This window comes from Hakea prostrata, chromosome 3, assembly GCF_041222555.1.
Source record: "Hakea prostrata isolate BN-2017 chromosome 3, UWA_Hpros_2, whole genome shotgun sequence".
Classification (NCBI taxonomy): domain Eukaryota; kingdom Viridiplantae; phylum Streptophyta; class Magnoliopsida; order Proteales; family Proteaceae; genus Hakea; species Hakea prostrata.
In genome coordinates, this window is record NC_142602.1 from 15,750,648 (window position 1) to 15,770,437 (window position 19,790).

Below are 19,790 nucleotides of genomic sequence, written 5' to 3' on the forward strand. Positions count from 1 at the left end.
GTCCCAATTAAATGGAATCACTTACATGGATTCTTGTCTTCCAATCAGCTCTAATTAGTTTTTACAATAAATTTATATAAATAAAACGAAAATTTTGAGCACCACTCCGTGAGTTACTCCTTAATATTAATGCCACCCATTTATCAATTAGAACCCTTGTTGCTCTCACCGTCAATTTCAGTTAGTTTTTACTTATTCATTTTCAATATTACGTCTACATCTTAAGTTTAAAAAACACTATCCATGACTTATATCTCCCAAATTTTGTGAAGATCTATTATTAGGAGAGGAGAGAGTCGTAGATAGAGGGGAAACAAAAAAACTAGTTGAAAATGGGTTTTATTCAAGGTTATTCTTGTCTTTTTTTAAAGATTTAATTATAAAATAACTAGCCATGGCCTCATATCCCAACATTATGGCATCATATTCTACACACTTCTCTTATAAGCAAGGTACAAGGTGTTAGCAATACATCACCGTGTTAATGGTAAGTGACATGAAATGATGAGCGACATCGACTTTTCCAAAAATTGCTCATATATAACCGAAAAATCCAGGGAGGCCGCCTCGATTTTTTGGCGATATATTGCCAAATGCACAATATTTAGCAAAATTTCGTTCGATTTTTCACCGATTTTTCATTCGATTTTTGCCAAAGTGACGTAAAACTTCTATAGGCTCCGGGGGCATTGCCCCCACACCCCCCCGCCAAGGCGGCCTCCCAAGACCCCCACCTGCTCACCGGGGAGCAGGACCCTTGTCCGTTGGCAACAAAATGTGAAGCAAGAGTAATACTTCAATATAATTGTATAATGAATTGTAGACTTTAATACTTCTCTTCACTAGTTGTATACTTGTGCTCTCTTTGCATGTTTAAATGAATTTATATGAACCCAAAAAAATATAATAATAAATTTATATGAATTTTCTAAACTTTCAGTTTTGCCCGCATGTAGCCGGGCATATGGCAATTAGAAACTTTAGATTAAGTAATGTTTTAGGCCAAAATAATGTTTTTAATGTGTTTATTGGACTCAAATTAGGCCTTGAAACCGAGGGTCGAATTTTCGTCGACACCCAACCAAAAGTCGCCGAATCGGAGAAATGTCGCTTATCGCTCATTGTCGACACTAGACAACCAGCGACACGCGACATGTTAAACCTTTCTTATAAGTTATAAGTAGTGCACTAGATATTGTTTTAAGGAGATGTTTGTCAGTAGCCAGCGACACGCGACATTTCACCGACATGTCAAACTTTACTTATGATTAGTGCGCTAGATATTTTTTTAAGGAGAGGTTTGTCTTCTTACGCTCTATTCATGTGTAAAAAGATTATCCCTTTGGAGGGGTATCAGCTCGAAAGTCTGTCATACAGGAATTTAAATCATGTTCTTTTACGAGGAACGATATGATGGATTCTGTACGAACGGATGAGTATAGCAGAGGGCTTTTTTTTTTTCTTTCTTTTTCTTTTTTTTCCGAAGCACCTTTGAGTCCTTTGTACAAAAACATGATCTACCATCTCGAAAGAAAAGTTTTATTGCTATCGTTTGACTTTGTTTTTATATTTCAAAGAAATTAAGATTAAAAAAACGTGCGTGTATATGATTGTAGTGTTTAAAAGGGCAGACATGTTTTATTACCCAAAAAAAATAAAATATATATATATATATATATATTTGAGACAATGAAATTTCTACCGTCAGATCTGTTGATTAAATCTAAATCGTTCGATAAAATTTCTATTTCTTTTCTTATTGGTTAATTAAAATAACCCTCTAGGTTAAATTTTCAAAAAAGAAAAAAACAACGCTCGATTCTCGCTGGTTAAAGTAACAATTAAATTTCTTATTCATTTCCTTCTTTATTTCTTCCTTTGTTCCCTCTCCATCTCCATTGGCTCTAGAAAATTCTTTCATCTACGTTTAATAAATCTCCCACAAAAATCAGCATTTTTCCTCTAAGTCTCTCCAAAAAATCAATTGTGTTGAGCCTGTAGAAAAACTATATTAGAGAAGAAACAGAGAAAGAAGAAAGTGTTGAACCTGTAGAAGAAACAGAGGAAGAAGAAAGAGATGTTACCGCTAAGACAACCGGTGATATTAGGTTAAACTTAACTAACCCATAAATAATGGGAGGAAAAATAAGAATGTTATTGGACGATTCGGATTTGATTTAACAAATCTGACGGTGAATATCCAAATTTTGTAATATATTGTTTTGAGTGAAAAGAATACTAAATTTACTTAAAATTTAACAATGCCTAATCTCCAGCTACACTCTAGCTTTAGTCTAATTTATCTGGACACTTTAGCTTTAGTCTAATTTATCACTGAAAACCGTTAGATCACTGTTTATTGTAAGAATATTTTTTGAATTGAAAGAAAATAAACAATAATTTAACAATTTTTAGTTATAAATTGAACTAATGTGTCTACAAAAAATCCAATTTTGGAGTCTTCATGTTTTTCAAACATAAAATGGAATGTCAGTGCTTTAAGGCCTCCATTTTAAGGTATCGGCACAATTTACTCTAATTTATTATGGTAAAATAAATGCCACAGCCTGAAAAAGAGAGGGAGAGGGAGGGAGGGAAAGGAGTGAAACACGGTGGCGTTCGGAAACGATAATAATTCATAAATTCACAGGGTATGAAATTAAACTTTAACCCGCACGTCATGACCACCCCACAGAACTAGTGCAACAAGTAAGCTGGCACCTTCTACAATTCTGGTGGCGGATTAAAACGTGAAACCAATAATAATGGTTGCAAAAAGATAGGAAGTCTTATCTAAGGGTATGAAATTAAACTTTTAACCCACGCAAGAGGCTGTTTCATTGACTCAAACTCCACAAGAACTAAGTAGCAACAGAGTAATCTTGCTGTGGGTGCACGAGATTTCTAAAAAGCCATAGACTCAAAAAAATCCGTTGACAAAATTTTAGGATGAACCACAAATTACATTGCACAACCAAACACAATTTTATAATACCCATGACTGGAATCTGCATGAAACAGATATGTGAAGTGTACTATCCCTAAGCCAATGAGCCACACTGGCACTCTGTAAACTATAACGATCTGCATGTCTCTCTGCATCTAATTGAAGAAAAGAAAATCTAGTAACCAAATATAGATCAGCCAAGTAGGCATAAAGAACCACTCAGAAAACTGAAACAAAACTTCTTTTTAAATTCTTTTTTTAAAAAAATGAAAAATAAAATAAGCGACATGGAAATGTATAGGAAAAACTAGAGCAAAATTCAATATTCAGGCCAAGTTTCATTCAGACTACACCTTAAGGTATTAGAAAAAAAACTACCACAAACATCAAGATTGAACAAAAGTAAGTTGCATCATGCAATGCGTTGGTGTTCCAAGTGCTTTTGTACATATTTTGATTAGGGGTTCTCTCACTTCTTACGAGCCAACACAGCAGCGAGGCCACCAGCCACAAGTCCAACGGCAGTTGCTGCAATGCCTATGCCAATCACACCATCTGCAGTTGCACCCAAATGTTGGGACATACTTCAACTTATGCTATCAAGAAGTCAATAATTTTGCAATTAAACCAACATTTATTTACCTTTAGCAATACGATCTTCGACTGCTTTCTTCAGAGTCAATGCCTGCCTCCAGTCCGGTGCAATCTACAGAAAAGATGCAATATGAAGTACTGGTAATGTATTGATTATGGAAGACTGAGCCAATATGTAAAGTAATATGAAGTATGAGGTTTATGCCAGAAAATATAAAGCAGTATGACATAAACCAGAAAATGCGTCGGTTATGGAAGAGTGAATCGATATGAACTATGAGGTTCAGACGCCAAAGGTCCCATGATATCATGATCAGTTAATGGCGGTGGTGTGCAATGCAAACTGTCTTGCGCCAGGTTTCCAGGTTACTGTACCACGGCCAGAAACCAAAGGAAATAAAAAGCATTTTGACAAAAACAAAATACAAGTAAGATGGCAAATGATAGTCCACCAATCTTCTGACATGCAACCAAATATGGAAGGACTGTCACATTCATACCCAACACAGAATATAATATCAAGGAGGAAAACGTGAAATGGGTTTTACTTGTGACTGACCTAACACATTTTGTCACAAGAAGTTAACTTGAGTTAATTTTTAAAGAACACCCAAAACAAACCCCCCCCCCCCCAAAAAAACACACACACACACACAGACAGAGACACACATCAATGCTGATCAAATTTAAGAGACCATAGTACGAATCTAAAAAGGAAGCTGAACATCCAAGTCCCACATTGATTTGGTGCTGACAAAACTAGCATTGCATATTGACAGACAGATGAAAATCAGGACTAGTTGCAGACTAGAAACTATACCTCTAAAAGGTCAGAAAATAAGCAAAATCTCAAACATGGTTAAGATCCTGAAAGATGCTTCTTGGGAGAAGATACATACAATGACCTACTAGCTTTGTCAACAAAGTGAGTCAGCTATCTCTGAAAGATAAAACAATTCCTACTATGAGAAAAGAAAACCAAAGGATGCAGTACTGAGTTTTGGATTATGAAGTAACATAATTGGGCATAAACAACCTCTTACAGATTGCCGTCAACAGGCTGGCTTGTCTAAAGCTCTTGTTAACGACAACCACAGGAAAATAATCAATCAATACTAGCTGCTCATAAACTAACATGAGGTTGTGGTTTAGGTATTTCAGGGAGGAAGCAACTTGGTTATGGCTCGCAGGACCCCAAGCAAACGGTCTGGGGGGCCATAACCTGCCTTGTAACTCATGATCAGAAAATAAGGACCTGAAGATGGATGGGTGCAAAAAGAAAAAATTGCAAAAGAGAACACAATGAATAGGGGAATTTCAACCTTTTTTATCTTTTGGAGTTTTGAGAAGAAGCTCTACAATAACAAACCCCTCCCACCCCAAAAAACAAAAAAAAACCAAAGTCCCAACTCATCCGAGAATGATCCCAACCATGTTACAATGTCAAATACCCCACTTGAAGGTTCATGTTGCCAGATCAAAGATACTGGACAACCTCTTCTGGGTACTAAATTATTTCATTTGAATGTTCAAGAGTGCCAGATCATAGATATTGGAGCTGCCTCTTCTGAGTACTGAATTTATTTGAAATTATTCATAAAATCAGTGAAAGAAACAAAGACCAAACCTCCAGGCATTGTTCAATAAGCTGCCTGCTCCTTGAATAGTCACCACTTCTGTAATATCCAACAGCAAGAAGATAAATCTTCTCTCTCTTCTCCAGAGGAACAGTAGAACTAGCCACAGAAGCTGCAACAGAAAGTTAATAGGTAACATATAGATGACAGTTGCAAAATGATGACAGAACCAAGAAGGGAACTGCAGGTTAATTTTCAACTTTGTAATATAAGAAGCTGATGGATATAACAAAAAGGAAAAATAAATGGATTGACAAGTTCCACCTTCAAGCATGGCAATTCCACGCTGCACATCCTCTGGTTGTTTTGAGTGTACAAGAGCCCATGATAACCGCATGATGCTCTCATTCATTTGCTCTTTTGAGACACCATTGGCATCTGCAATTTCTCTTTCACAACCCTAAATATGCATCAAAATCATATGATATAAGTAGATGGGATAACAACAATACATAACATATCTAGGATACATGTTCTATGACCTTCAATATTTGCCAAAGAGATGGAAATGAAAAGCAGGCATATTCAAAAGATACAGCTAACAGTTGGAAGAGCTGAAAGTGCTAGACCTGTAGACAATAGGAGATACTTGACGGAAATACTTTAAAGCACAATTTCACATGCTCAACTATGAGGGTTACACTACGTGGTGTAACAGATGTTTTGAAGTTGAATTTCATGTCTGAGCATAAACTTAGCAGTTATGTTGATGGACTCAGTTTCACTCCATAACTTACTCTTTAACTATTTCAGACTCAGACTCAAAAATTATATGCATTATTACTTTTTTTAATCTAATTGACCATGATTTTTTATTGGTTGAAGATTTCCACCAATACCTGCTTTCTGAGACAGACATCCGAAGTCTTCACATGCCGAATCTTCAAATTATGGGAAAACCATTTGGGGTGCAATTTGTTAGTTTCCTGGTCAAATGAACAGGAACTGTGGGTGTAAATTTTCCATTTTGCACAGGCACCCTGCCAATTTTTTGTGCCAGTTTATTTTATCATTCTTCATATAAAACTGATATTTTGTGAATCATGCAAAGCGTGGCATTTAGTGATTGCGGATACAAGAAGAAGGGTTTTGAAGGCAGGAACTACTTGGCTACTTGCCACAAAATGATCCTAATGGCGCTTCTCTGTACTTGTTTTGGATCAAACACATGCTTCCGATGTCTCCTGAAATGCTTCAACGATAGTTCAGGTGATGAGTATTGTCTATATAATTTGTATATCAAAGCTTCCTAGTTAGACTACTTGACTTCCTGCCAAAATAAATTGCAATGTTGAACAACTTGGAGGTATGACAAAGATGATTCTGAGCAGTAGAGCATATTATCCTAACACCCAAAAATACTCATAAGGAAAGCAAGAATGATGCTAGTAATAATTCAACATACTGTATTTTTATTTTTTTTTATGTAAAACCCAATTTTAGGGTTAGGATTTCTTTGATGATTCCCCAAAATTAAGGGTTTGCCCCAGAATCCTCCAGCAATCCGATGGATTTTATGGTTAAATTTGGGTTGAAGAATTTGGTCAACAAGTAAATATGGGAATGGTAGGGTTTTAAGGAAACCTATGATGGGATGGTTTGTTTGATAATAGGCTATCAATATGGGATGTGTCAAAGACGCCAAGGACACCAGCAGTAGGGTATGGGAAGGGCCAGGATGAATTTGGGATGTTATGGGTTGTGGAATCTGGGAAATTTAGGGTTTCAAAATGGAATTGGATTTGAGAATGGGTCTTGGGAAGAGGACTTCTTCTAGTTCTTCCTTTCTCTTTTCTTTTTCTTTCTTTCTTCACTTTTTCTTTCTTTTCTTTTCTTTTTCTTTCTTTTCTTTTCTTTCTTCTTTCTTTTCTTTTTCTGATTTTCTGTTTCTGGATTGCCACAAGGAAGAGGGAACAGAGAGGAGGCTGAGAGGGTTAGAAGAGGAGGGGGTTAGGGAAGTCGTGGGGGCCTAGGGAAGCTGGTGCCAAGGTGAGGCAGCAAGGGGTAGGGGGTTCAGGAGTTGCACAGAACTGGGTAGGTTGGGGGGATCTTGCGGGGGCTTGGGGAGATGGGGAAGGGGTCTGGGAATGCTGTGATGGAAGGAGAAAAAAGAGGGGGGTGGATGGCCTGCAATGGTAAGGGAGCAAAGAAGTGGGGGCTGACAGTTGTTTACTTACTTTAACCTTGCTGGAATTTCTGGAAGAAGAGGTCTAGACAGAGTTTGTTGCTGATCTTTGATGAAGAAGCTTATTTTAAATCTGCTGTGGCCCCCTTTAACAGGAACAGGAACCACGGTCCTCAACTCAAACATTCTTGTTCAAATAATCAGACTTGAGAAACTTAAAAAGAAAGAATAGACTTCTTTATAGCCTACAAAAAGACTCTAGACCTAAGTGGGTCTATCTCAATTGATCTCAACCCTCCAAATAATAAATTAAAGGTCTGATAGAATTTCCTTGAAAATAAATTCCCCCTAAGGCTTAAACACTAAAGGAACTCTTCTTGTAAAAGAAGACTGATAAGGGTCTATCTTTAAGGAAGAACCCCAAAGACTCAAGAACTTATCTTTAACTCAAACTAGATTACTAACTGATCAAGAGTCCTATAAAATAAAAGGAAAATTCTAAAATTTAAAATTTAAAATTAGTAACTAATTAGTGCAGGATTTGACCCAACTACCCCTCTAAGACGGTTCGGCCAGCCCTATGAGCACCACTTTGAAGTGGCCTTGGGGGCCCACTCCAGGTTCCGGCTAGGGGCCAAATTTTGGCTCACATTAATTATTCATTCGCAGAACAATAGCATAGGGAAATATACCTATTAATTTGTCCTTGGGCAGTTGTCCTAATCAAATATAAAAGGTGATAGCAAAATTTTATGAGTGCCATCAGACTTTGATGAGCACAACCTATAAGGTAGGAATGGATGAGGCTTTGAGAGGAATAGAATAACAAAAAGCTTTGTCATGTCACTCAGTAGTTGAAAACAATCAAAATAACTCAATTGCATTAAGATTAATAGAAATTTGTATCAACCACTTCTCCTAGAAGGTGGCTTTTGGAAAAGAAATAGAGTAATGAGATGGTACAAACATGCCATCAGTAATAGATGCAAAGCATCACCTAGGCGGCCAGACTCTTTCTTGGGTCCAAAGAGAGTACACACCTAGTTGACACTTCACAAGATTATGCTATTTTTGTTTTTTCCTCTTTAATATTCTGAATGATATCCTACCCAGTCATTCCTACCATAATTATTTCTTACTGCAGATATGACTCTACGTAGAAGCACAATATATGAAAACTATCGTTTCCATGTTACATGGTAATAAATGGCGGGATATGTCCCAGCGACTGTTCCAACACCTTAGATTTCCTAGTTGCCATGATAGCTATGCCATCAGTCTTTTCCATGCCCAAAGAAACAGTTGCCCATTTCTTAATGGGCATACATACTGGCTGCACCATTAGAGAACCCAATGCACCTTTCAGTGCACAAAACTCCAGAAGAAGGCACTGGATCACCCTATGTATAAATTAAAATAGATTAGCATGTCCGTTGCAAATAAGACAATAAGAGAAAAAGCTTCCTCCCTTTTGAGACATGTATAAGAATTGACTAGCCACTTTCAAACCTAAGACCTTCAATTTCAATAAGCACTCAAAATAAAATGACCATCAGAAATTCTGCAATCATGAATCAGACATCCACATTAACTTTGATAGCCAGGATATTGAATGTGATGAATGCTTGCATTGGGTTAGCACACATTCACTCAAATACTGAATGCTCATGGTGGTGCCAGCTGTGGAGCAGGGAGTGTTGTGATTATGTACATGATTTGTTCAGCCTAAAAGAGTAAAAGTCAATATTTCTCCCATTGAAAGTGAATATGGATCCACCGCCATATACAAAAATTAGCACTACAATCTAGACCTGTAGAAGAATTAAACATATACCTAGACCTGTAGAAGAATTAAACATATACCTAGACCTGTAAGACCAACCAAACAAAGACATTAGTATTGTCAAGACTCACTAAACATCACTGATAGTCTCATATACCAAATCTGCCGCATGACAATACTATATGACTTAGTTTCCAATTCTGACATTGAAATTTCCTTGCACAGGAAGCAGCCAAAGGAAAAGATAACTCTCCACTAAAGCCATCGACTCTATACAAATATTAATGTCTAATGATCCATCTATCTCTGTATGCTGGCTTTTTGTTGATATGAAGCAGAAAATCTAATACAGCAATTCCTGATAACCATTAAATGGATTAAAAACTCATGTGGTATGATTCCATTATTCATACACGTTGCTGTCGATATGAGAACAAGAAACACGACGACACCCAACATAATTGAATCCTTTTGGTGGTTGAAATTACAACTTATCTTGTACAGACAGATAATAATCATTCATGCAATCATTTCGGGATCACCTCTAACTCCGACCATAAATCAAACTTAATAAAACGAATAAAATAAAGAAAAAGGCGCATAGATAGAACCGCGAAAACCCTGAGTTAGATGAGACAATTTAACTCGTCCTCACTCCTGAGCACGAAAAAGATTGATGAATATACGAAAATGGGAAGAACACTTATTCAATTCAATAAAACATAACTTACAGCGATAATGTCTCGATCACACCAAGGGATCTGATCTCCGCCACTGAAGAAAGCACCAACAGAATCGAAGAATTTCCCGATCTTAGCATCCATGGTTACCACTGGAGTAGGGATGAAGAACCGCTTTTTCGATTTGGTTCCCGATACAGAGAAGAAACTCGAATTTCACAGGTTTTGGATGGCTGAGAAATATGGAGACCTGGTTTGCAAAAAGCCAAAAACCTTCTATAAATTTTAAAACCGAAAAAGACTTACTCGCTTTCAGGTTTTTTGGTAAAATACACTTTCTTGCAGGTTAAGGATTATTAGGTTGGCGAATGACTAGTGAGGTCCGAACTTGAGAATTTTCGATTTGCCCGGGACTGAACGGTCTTTTGCAACTGTGGTTTTGGAAACCGCTGTCTTTACATAAGAGGGACAACCACTTTATATTGGGAAATTTTCATAGAAGCCCTAGGATGTGTGATGAGATTGACAATTACCCCCAAATGTATGCCAAATTGACATGGACATTTTGAAATGTCATTTAAAATTACATAGTACTACGGTCTGTTAATCTTTTCTGTTTAATCAATTTTCTTTTCATTTTAAATTTTCAAAAATATAATCTGAACCGTTGTGACAGAACCTTAATGCCCCCAAAAAGCTAGAAAAAATTTCATCCAAGAAAACCCTAGAGAAAAACAAGTTCACAGCTTGCATGAGCGACTACAAGGCCCTCCATTTTTCTTCTTCTACCCATAGCTATTGAAAGCAACGCCAATATGAGACAAGCTTTGAACAAGCATGGGAGATGGACTCGAGATAAAAAGATTAAGCGACAAGAGCATGCGAATAGTAGAGTTTCATGGGTGTCTATTGAAGGTATTGGGGATATATTTATCATTTTATCTAACCACATATAAAGGGGTAATTATCAATTTAGCATATTTCTTATGAAATCCCCTAAAATCTTAAGCTGATAATCCATCGTTTCAGGTCCACGAACCCGAAGTTCTAGTAGAAGGCAACTTTGGAATTCAAGTTGAGCTCGAAAGTTAAAAAATGAACCTATGGAGTTAGATAAATGAGAAGAAGACCCGTCCACCCTAATTGAGTTCAAGAAAAGAGAGAAAGTCATTCCAAAATGCATAAAAAAAAGATTTTGGCATGCATGAAAATCAATGCTAGAAGAGACTCAAATGCAAATGTAAATTATATCATTGATTGGAAAATATTTAGATGTTTCTACCCTCCGAAGCCCGTCGAAATCGGCCTTCGTAGGAAGAAGTTAGAGGGTCGGTTGCATGGTTTGATCAATCGCCCCCAACCTAGAATAGGGGTAATTTTGTCTTTAAAATCCTATTTTATGGTTCTTTCACCTCATAAATTAATTGTTTATGCTATAGGGAGGATGAGAACGTGGAAGAGAAGGAGACCTTGATGATTTGAAGGATTCTTGCTGATTTGGTGGTGTCGAATCATGAAATACAAGGATAATTGCATGTTGAGATAGGAAAACCTATAAAATCCTCTTTGTAACCTTTCTTTTTAAGCATTTATATTGAGAAGTTGCAATAATGGAGGTAGTTAAAGTAGTTGGTTAGAGTTGAATACTTTCTTAAGTCCCCCTTTGTGTTTTCCAACTTCTTTGAATGTTTATTGGTCTCATTTCACCCATGAACCTATCTAAGATCCCTATAGATGACTCTCTGATAACCAATTTGGGGTTTTTTTTTTATTTATAATTAATTGTGGTGATTTAAATGTGTTTTCGAGACAATACTAGTATCCCATTGAAGTCCCAACCTCCCCCCCCCCCCAAGTGATTGGATTTGAGAGGAGTTTGAAATCAAGCATGCTTGGTTGCATCCTTGGGGGGGCGACCGACTAGAATCCTTCACACAAGAAGAGGAAATGTGAATTGGCTGAGAGGGAACAACAACAGGCTAAATTGGAATATGAAGAGGAGCATTTTTTATCAGCATGCCTCGTGGTGCAAGGTGGAGACCAGCAACACGGGTTGCCATAATTCTCGTATCGTGGAATTGCAGAGGTATGGGGAGCCCCTCTACAATTTGGGCACTAAGAAGTCTCTCTAAAAAATGGCATGATAGGTGGATCTGGTAATTGTTCTGTTCCGATTCTGGTAGGTGCACCTAACATGGCATTTCCATAATCAAATAATGTTTCATTTTGGTTGTTGCCACCAAGTCTCTTGCTCCTATTAAGCCCAACCTTAGTAGAAGTCGGTAGCCACACTGGGTGGACACTCTATCAACCCTTAAGTGGTATTACCAGCCATTATGAAGGAGCAATTGATTTAGCAATTTATAGTCCTTGTCTATCTGGTGTTTCATCCATTTTAGGTTCTATCAATTTTATAACAATTGTTTTCAACATGTGTGGACCTTATCAAATGTGCTATTTCTTATGGAGATCATGGTCAAATTTTATAAGGTGGAAAAGATAAAAGAGAAGTTAGGAAGTTAGAAGTTTGGGCTTGATGAAAAGAAAGAAGATATTTTGGCTATTCAACTTAATATGAAGAGAGCATATAATAGAATGGAATTGAGGTATTTGCAGCCATCTTATCCCGACTTGGCTTTTTGGTTTGAAATGTGTTAATATGATATTGAATATTTCATCATATGTGTAAAATTCATTTATTATCAATGGATCAGAAAAGTTTTTTGTGACACCTGAGAGAGGTCTCAGACAAGGAGATCCCCTCCCTCTTGCTTTGGTTGTAATATGCTCACAATGTCCCACCAACATAATTGATAAAGGGGAGAGAGCATAGGAGATCAAAGGCATTATAAAAAAGAAGGAGAACTACCCCACTGACACGTTTGATGTTTGCAGATGATTGTGTACTTTTCTCAGAGGCAAGATTGAAGAGTGTCTATTCATGAAAGGAAAGTGTGCATAAGTATTGCGGAGCATTTGGACAAGCTATCAATTATACAAAATCATGCTTATGCTTCAGCCCAAACACTTTGCAAATGGTGAAAATGTGGTTTTCTAAAAATTCTCAAGGTGTCCTACATGGAAGGCCCTTCAAAATACCTTAAATTATCAACTGAGTTTGGAGTTTATAAGGTAGATCTCATTCACTCATTAAGTGATAAACTAAAGATCAAATTTCAAGGGTGGACAAATAAATTATTGAATCATGCCAGTAGAGAAGTCCTACTCAAGGCGGTGGCATTACCTTCAACTAACTATGTTACTCTCATTTTAAAATCCCAAATCTATGCACAACAAAGTCAAGGTTAGCGCTGCAAGATTCTTTTGGGTGATACTACATAAAAGGTAATTGTATATTTGTCTGCCGTTTATGTCCCCCAACAAACCACCAGAAGAGAATTAATATTTTAAAACCCCCATTTTATTTTTTTTTTTAAATCTATATTTTTTTTTTTTTTTTTTTTAATTTTTTTGGATGTCTTTTATTTAATTATTTTGTTTGTGTGTGGGACCCATGAGGTAAGGGTGGTAATGAGGCACCATGAGTAAAAGAGGCCCCACTGGTTGGGCCTCTATTGGTGGCTTAAAGGCGATCATGAATGGGTCCTGCAGTCTCTCGTGTGGGTCTATTGAATGGTGGATTACTCAAATTCTAACTCTTGACCTCTTCTCTTCAACTCATGACCACATGGCCATTACCAGAGTGGGGGGCGTGGGTAATCAAAATGGCTTGGAGATCTCCCGGTTGTTTTCAACAAGGGCAATTGAGACACTGGGCTCCTTGAATTTGTCTAAGTTATTAGGGAAGAACTACCTTTTAGTTGGAGGTTGCTTTATCTTGGAGGGTTGTGGTGCGAAGAACCCTTGGTAGTGGGTGCATTCCTTGAAGCAAAACTTGGGAATCAACCCCCCCCCCGCGGGGGGTTGTCCGGTTGCAACCTCAACCCCCCCGGATTGTTAACTCACATCATAGGCATGGAAAAGTCATGCAAAATGGCTTGGAAGGAGGGGAGGTGCTAGAAAAACCCAGGCATGGAAAAGTGATTGATTTGGAAAATTAGGTATTAGAGATCAAATAGATGCTTGGAAGTATCCTTGGGTCATGGGATTAAGAAATTTCAAGATTAAATCGAAGAACCTATATAATTATGGGATTTATGAAGTGGAGGATCTTATATGTCAACACTCTCAGATGTGGAGAAGCTAAGAAATTTCAAGGTGGTTTACCTTGAAAGAAGAAAAGGCCATTTTAAGCATACAATTGGCTTTGTGTAAAATGGCCTTTGCTTCCCTCAACATATGCACTTGTGTGGGGAGGAAGCAAATCAGGAAAGTGTTTCGTTAAGGATGCCTACAAAATTTAGGTTAAGCAAAGAGCGTGGGAAGATTGAATAAATCCTCATCATCAAGAATTTATAATTGGGAAGAGATGGAAGGTGAACATTGGAATGAATATGAAAGTCAATACTTTACTTACCCAATGTTAATAATTTTTTTTGGAGGGCATGTAATGATTCTATTGCTACGGGAGCCAACTTGAATTGTTGCAGAGTAAAGGTTGGACCAATATGTGGTGAATGCGGCTAGCAAAAGGAATCAACCATTCATGTATTGCTCCACTATCCATTTGCGAAGAAAGTGTGGTTTGGCAGCCCCCTATAGTGGAAGGTCTCATAGGATAATTGCATCTCCTTAGTTCAATGATATATACTTTGAAGGAATTCAAGAAAGTGGATAATTTACAAGTTGGAAGATTGAAAAGCTTGAGTTCCTATATAGCATGGTGGATATGGAAAGGAGAAAGAATTTGGAAACCACAATAGGTAACTGAGGCAACAACTATAGTAGTCAATGAATATTGGATGTTCCAGAAACATGGAAAATCGGCTTCTAGTACTATTGGCCAAGAAGAGGAAGAACAATAGATTAGTTGAAAACCTCCTTCAGACAACATAGTGAAAGTAAATATTGAGGCATCTTGGATTGAGAAGTCAAAGAAAAAAGGAGGTGTAGGAATAATTATTTGAGACAATGAGGGGAAACCCTTGTGGGCATCATCGTATCCAAGTAATTTTAATTCAACAGAAGGAGAGGTGGTAGCATTCAGAAATAGCTACTAGATGCATTTGGCATGTGGGTTGGACTCAATTCTTATTGAATCAGATTGCAAACAAATACTGAAGTACATCAAGGGAGAGTTAAAACCGTCATCAAGCTTGGAGCTGCTTATTGAGGATGTCCTTTTTTTTTTTTGTTTTCTCAAAAATTAGAATGTTGTATCCCTTATTATATTCATAGGAGATCTAACACTATAGTAGATCTCTTAGCTAGGAAGACCCTTTCGGTTTCGGGTCTGAACCACTAAGTTGTTGATTGAGGCACGTTCATCTTCCTCTTCGTCTTGTTTTGAATAGAAGACTGGGTTACCCAAAAATAAAGAAAAAAAGGAAACCCTAATTTTATGAGAATTGATTCATCAAGGAGTATGCAAGAGACAACTTGTAGTTTCATGGCCACAAAATGTCCTCAATCAACGGAGTGGATTGCCACGAATCACTCATACATAAAAAATTATTTATTTTTTGATGGTAAATTATAGTATGACTTTATAGATAGGGTATCAACAATGAAATATAGCTTGCCAAAAACAAATGAATTGGATCAAAGGAAAAATACAAATTTTTTTTTACAGTGCTACCTGAGTTACCTACTAAACTTAATGTCACCTCTTGAATTATTTAATATTATCAGTCAAACTCCTTTATAGGATGAAAATATAACAATGACACCCCTTTACTATTAGGAAATCACACTTAAATGATATTGTAAGCAAGTTAAACTTATAGGAAAAGAAAAAAATAAACAATAATAAGCTTGAATGAAACCTTGTTTCTTCATCTTCATTTGACATATGTGATTTCTTTCTCACCCAATTGTAAATTGTCTCTAAGAGAAGATATGGTTCATCGATAGTGTTATTAAAATTATGATGTAAGGGCCTGTTTGGTTACATGAGTCTGGAGATTTCAAATCTATGGAGTTATAATTTATAAAATTAGATGTTTGGTTGTGGAATGAAATCTGTGGATTCATCCTAAAAAACTATTTGATCGACGTGATTTTTGTGAATGTGCAAATGTATAGCTTTTTTAAAATCTCTGGATTTCACCCCTTACCCATAAATCTACAGATTAATGTTTTTAGTGTAAAAAGGTGAATCTTTAGATTTCATGAATCTAGAGATTTTTACAACCAAACGGGTATAATTCTCAAATTCAAATCTCTGAATTCATGTAACCAAACAGGCCCTAAGGTAATATTGAGAATTCCCCTCTTTTTGATAAAAAAAAAAAAAAGAAGGTAATATTGAGAATTAATAATAAAAAATTAAATGAGATTAATGGTGTTTTTCGCAGAAAATTAAACATTAAACTAAAATATGAAGGGTTTTTGACGAGACGAAGAAATATTGCACTCGTGACTCGTCTCTGTTGCTCAAGCGACTACTACGCCTGCCTTTTAAGCCTCGAAAAGAGCAACAAATGCTGAAAAACACTTTTGTGGCGCGATAGATCTTCCTCTTTCGTTTGCTCACGTCGTTTGCTCTTCTGTCTTTAACAAAACATGGAAAGTCTCTCCCTGTCTCCCTCAAATTATCTCTTATTAGGCTCTTCTCCAAATCCCAGTGGTTTTTCGAACAAACGCTTCTTCGCCCTCCCCCATCCATCGAGAAAGAATAGAAGAGAAGGCCAACCCAAAACCAGAAATGTTGTCTCAGCTCTCAATCAGGGCAGTTTTGATGGCTCAACCCGAAGACTTCCCAAAATTGGTACCTCTTCTCTCAACATCTCTGGATATATGATTGATCTGGTCTAGTTTATTCATTGTCTTTGTCGATAAATGGCTTCTATCTGAATTTAAATATAAATTGTATGCAAATCGAGATGATTCAGAATGGACCCATCTCGAGTTCTACCGAGTATTGCTGGAAAGTACATTCAAGATTCGATGTTATGTGAAACAATGTGATTGTTCTATTATTTTCCATGTTTGGTTGATATTATCGAGATGAGTCAGATGTCATTTCCAGGAATTAAACGAGTTCATAATGGTTGAGAATGAAAAAGGGTCTTAGACATTGATAATGGTTTTCTAATTCTTTTAATGAGTGAGGATAAAATGTTGAACTCAGTTTAATGGCTAACAGGCAACTGACGGTGTGAAGAGTAGAGGGTGTATCCGTAGGGTTTTGGTTTTGGAGGGGGTGCACCGAGTTTCGTTTTGAATTGGTCTGCTTTCTGATTTTGTGATGCATGAAGTGAGCTTACTTTTTTGGGAGCAATTATAGATTTAGCAACTTCAGTGGTTGTTTATTTAAATGAACAACAAGAATGAAGTTATATTAAATATTTGTGTAAGCTGCCCAAGAGAAAATCCTATGAAATCTGAGACATGATGCTGACTGTCGTACTGAATTGAGTTTATCTTTATCAAAAGGCTTAATTTACAGGATCTTGGTCTTCTTGAAGAGTTGACTGAGTTAAAGTAAAAATTGCACCTAATTCCGGGCTGATGGACAAGCTTTTATTATCCAGAGTAAAATAGGAATAATGGTGATGATTTGACAAGTTTCGAGGCTTGAGCTGGCTGCGCTGCTCCTGCAGCTGCCACAATTGTTGAAAACTCTAGTCTGCAACTTTAAAGTAATGGAGATTTAGGAAATCTTGAAGCTCCCATGCATTTTGATTACCATTCTTATTGAAACTCCGTGAACAAACTCAACTGGAATCTCAGTCTGTAATGGAATCATAGTGTCAACTGGTTGACTTTGATAGATGAAAACAACAATTGCTTGATAGAATACCGTGCCAGACTATAGTGGATTACACATACATAGCGTAAAAGATGCTTTTTCTTCATGTAAGAAGGAAGCTCAAACTACCGTCCATGGCCTAGAATTCCCCTCAACCTTCAATTAAATTTAGTTCTTTCAGCTTTTATTTATGCAAAATATATAGATAATTTGACATAATAACCCATGGTCCTGACTTGAACTCTATCTCAGGTAACCTATTTTGACTGAATGATTTTATATGGAAGAGATACAAAACCTGCTTATAAGAATTTATAATTCAGATACAAAACCTGCTTATCAGAATTTATACTTCAGCATCTAATTTTAGCTTCTATCAGTCAAAAGCCAAACCTAATAAATTATTAACTAAGCAAGGAAGCTACATGAATAGCTATTTTATTATTTTTCTGATGGTTTGGCACCAAATTGGCCAACTTCCCTTGAAACCAACTTAGGGGTAATAGATATGGGTGTTGGGCCTTTGTTTAGTAGGTTTATGCGGTCACCGGCGTACTCTACGGGCCCATAAGTTTAGCTTTTAGGTCAAGTCAGAAAATTTTAGTTCAATTGGTCTAGTTATGTAAATTCTGCCCAACTTAAGTTATAAGGGCAGAACAGTCTTTTTATGTTTGGGTTTTAGTTTAAGAAATGTTTGAGTCAGTCTAGGATATGATAAAGAGTCCGTTAAGCTTTTAGTTACAAGAATCCTATTTGAATTTGGATAATATGTTGAGTACAACTAGAAAAGTCAGTTTTTAAGTCCTAATTTCACTAGAAAGCCTTGAGCATGTAATAGATTACATATTTCAGAATACAACTAATAAAGTGAGTGTTGCTGCCTAGGAGCAACGTGTTAGTTGAGCTTCACATCAGTGGTTAGGGATCTCCATGTGATCAAATAAGCAACCTAGGGTCAACGAAGACAATTCGACCGAAACATGAATTTTGACTTTGCAAAAGGCCAAAATTTCGGTCGAAACTGGACCTTTTTTTCTGGAAATTGGAACTTCAATTTCGGGCCTCATATGGACTCAAAATGATTTAGATTCTTGCGTACTACCTATTTCAAGCATATTAAACACAATGAAACTAGTATTTTGCACCACAAAAAAAAGAAAAAAAAAAAAAAAAAAACAAAATCATTGAAAATTTATCATTCAAGTATCAAGTATACTAACAAATGGCTGGTTTCGACAAGTGCAAACCGTATTGCATACAGTCATAGAATCATCAACATACATGAATTGTTTGGTAGAATGGTTACATATACAACAAGTCAACAAAATAAAATGACCGACTAGATCAAGTGATGGTGTCTCACATATATTAAGTTGAAGCCTATTTATCATATATACATAAAATAAAAATACATAATTTTAGAAAATAATTATTAAATAAGAAAATGAAAAAATGGTAGCAAATAATAAAAAGATAAGTTTAACAAAACACAATCATAGATCATAGTCCTAGGCTAAACATATATTAATTTCAAGGCAATACAAGATCATTTAAGGCATTAACAAAACAAAAATAAAAAAAGGGGAAGTTCGGAACTGTTGGGTATGGCTCATGCTTCACATTCTATTGTTGCCGGAGTTTCCTTTGTAGTTGTTGTGGCTTAGGAGGTGTTTGGAGGCAAAAAAATGAGCAAAAGAGTTGTGGAAATTAGGTGAAAATGGGATAGAAATCAAGAAAAACTAAGGAAAATCAAGTTGGAATATTGAAACGGTCGAAATTTCGGTCGAAAGCTTCGAAATTTTGGTCGAAATTTGACGCTTTTCCGAAATAATTGGAATTTCATTTCGTTTTTGAAAAATGTAGACATCTTGACAGAAATTGATTTAACAAGTCTAAACTTATTCCATTCCCCTTCGACTGTTTAAATTTTTGTTTTGCAGACCCTACCCCTTTCAGCTCATCTATTCCCCCCCCCTCCCCCATAAACCCTAGTTCCTTTGCTACCCTAAATTCCCAACCCTATCCTAAACCCTAGTTCCATAACTACCAAATTTTCCCTTCTAGAGCCCTAATACTCTTAACCCTTACTCTATAACCCTAGCCCTTACAAGCTGTAATCTGAAGATGGGTGTTATCATCTGACCCTAATTTCAGAAATCAAAGAGGAGACAGTCTAGTTTTCAGGTACCTGAAATATTCAGAAGCAGGCTC

General features: G+C 36.6%; 2 protein-coding genes across 3 annotated transcripts in view; one reads left to right on the forward strand and one right to left on the reverse strand.

The window, feature by feature from the left end:
* Window positions 1–3,196: 3,196 nt before the first annotated feature.
* BIGYIN (Tetratricopeptide repeat (TPR)-like superfamily protein) lies at window positions 3,197–10,061 on the reverse strand. Its single transcript, XM_089149417.1, has 5 exons — window positions 9,818–10,061; window positions 5,443–5,578; window positions 5,169–5,290; window positions 3,590–3,653; window positions 3,197–3,502 (listed from the first exon to the last, which is right to left on the reverse strand). Exons 1-5 carry the CDS (start codon window positions 9,908–9,910, stop codon window positions 3,417–3,419), a joined length of 501 nt encoding a protein of 166 aa, XP_089005543.1. The 5' UTR covers window positions 9,911–10,061; the 3' UTR covers window positions 3,197–3,416.
* Window positions 10,062–16,231: 6,170 nt separating this feature from the next.
* Window positions 16,232–19,790, forward strand: part of TIC40 (hydroxyproline-rich glycoprotein family protein) — a 45,913-nt gene continuing 42,354 nt past the window's right edge. For both annotated transcript variants that reach the window (XM_089149418.1, XM_089149419.1), the window contains exon 1: window positions 16,232–16,595. In XM_089149418.1, coding sequence (XP_089005544.1) covers window positions 16,391–16,595 — 205 coding nt within the window. In that variant the 5' untranslated portion in view covers window positions 16,232–16,390. The remainder of the gene's footprint in view (window positions 16,596–19,790) is intronic.

Coding starts and splice junctions, on each gene's coding strand:
- BIGYIN (XM_089149417.1), bottom strand. CDS start 9,910: ATGGATGCTAAGATCGGGAAATTCTTCGATTCTGTTGGTGCTTTCTTC. Junction 5,579..9,817: donor GTGATCGAGACATTATCGCT/GTAAGTTATGTT, acceptor ATGCATATTTAG/GGTTGTGAAAGAGAAATTGC. Junction 3,654..5,168: donor TTATTGAACAATGCCTGGAG/GTTTGGTCTTTG, acceptor TCTTTTCTGTAG/ATTGCACCGGACTGGAGGCA.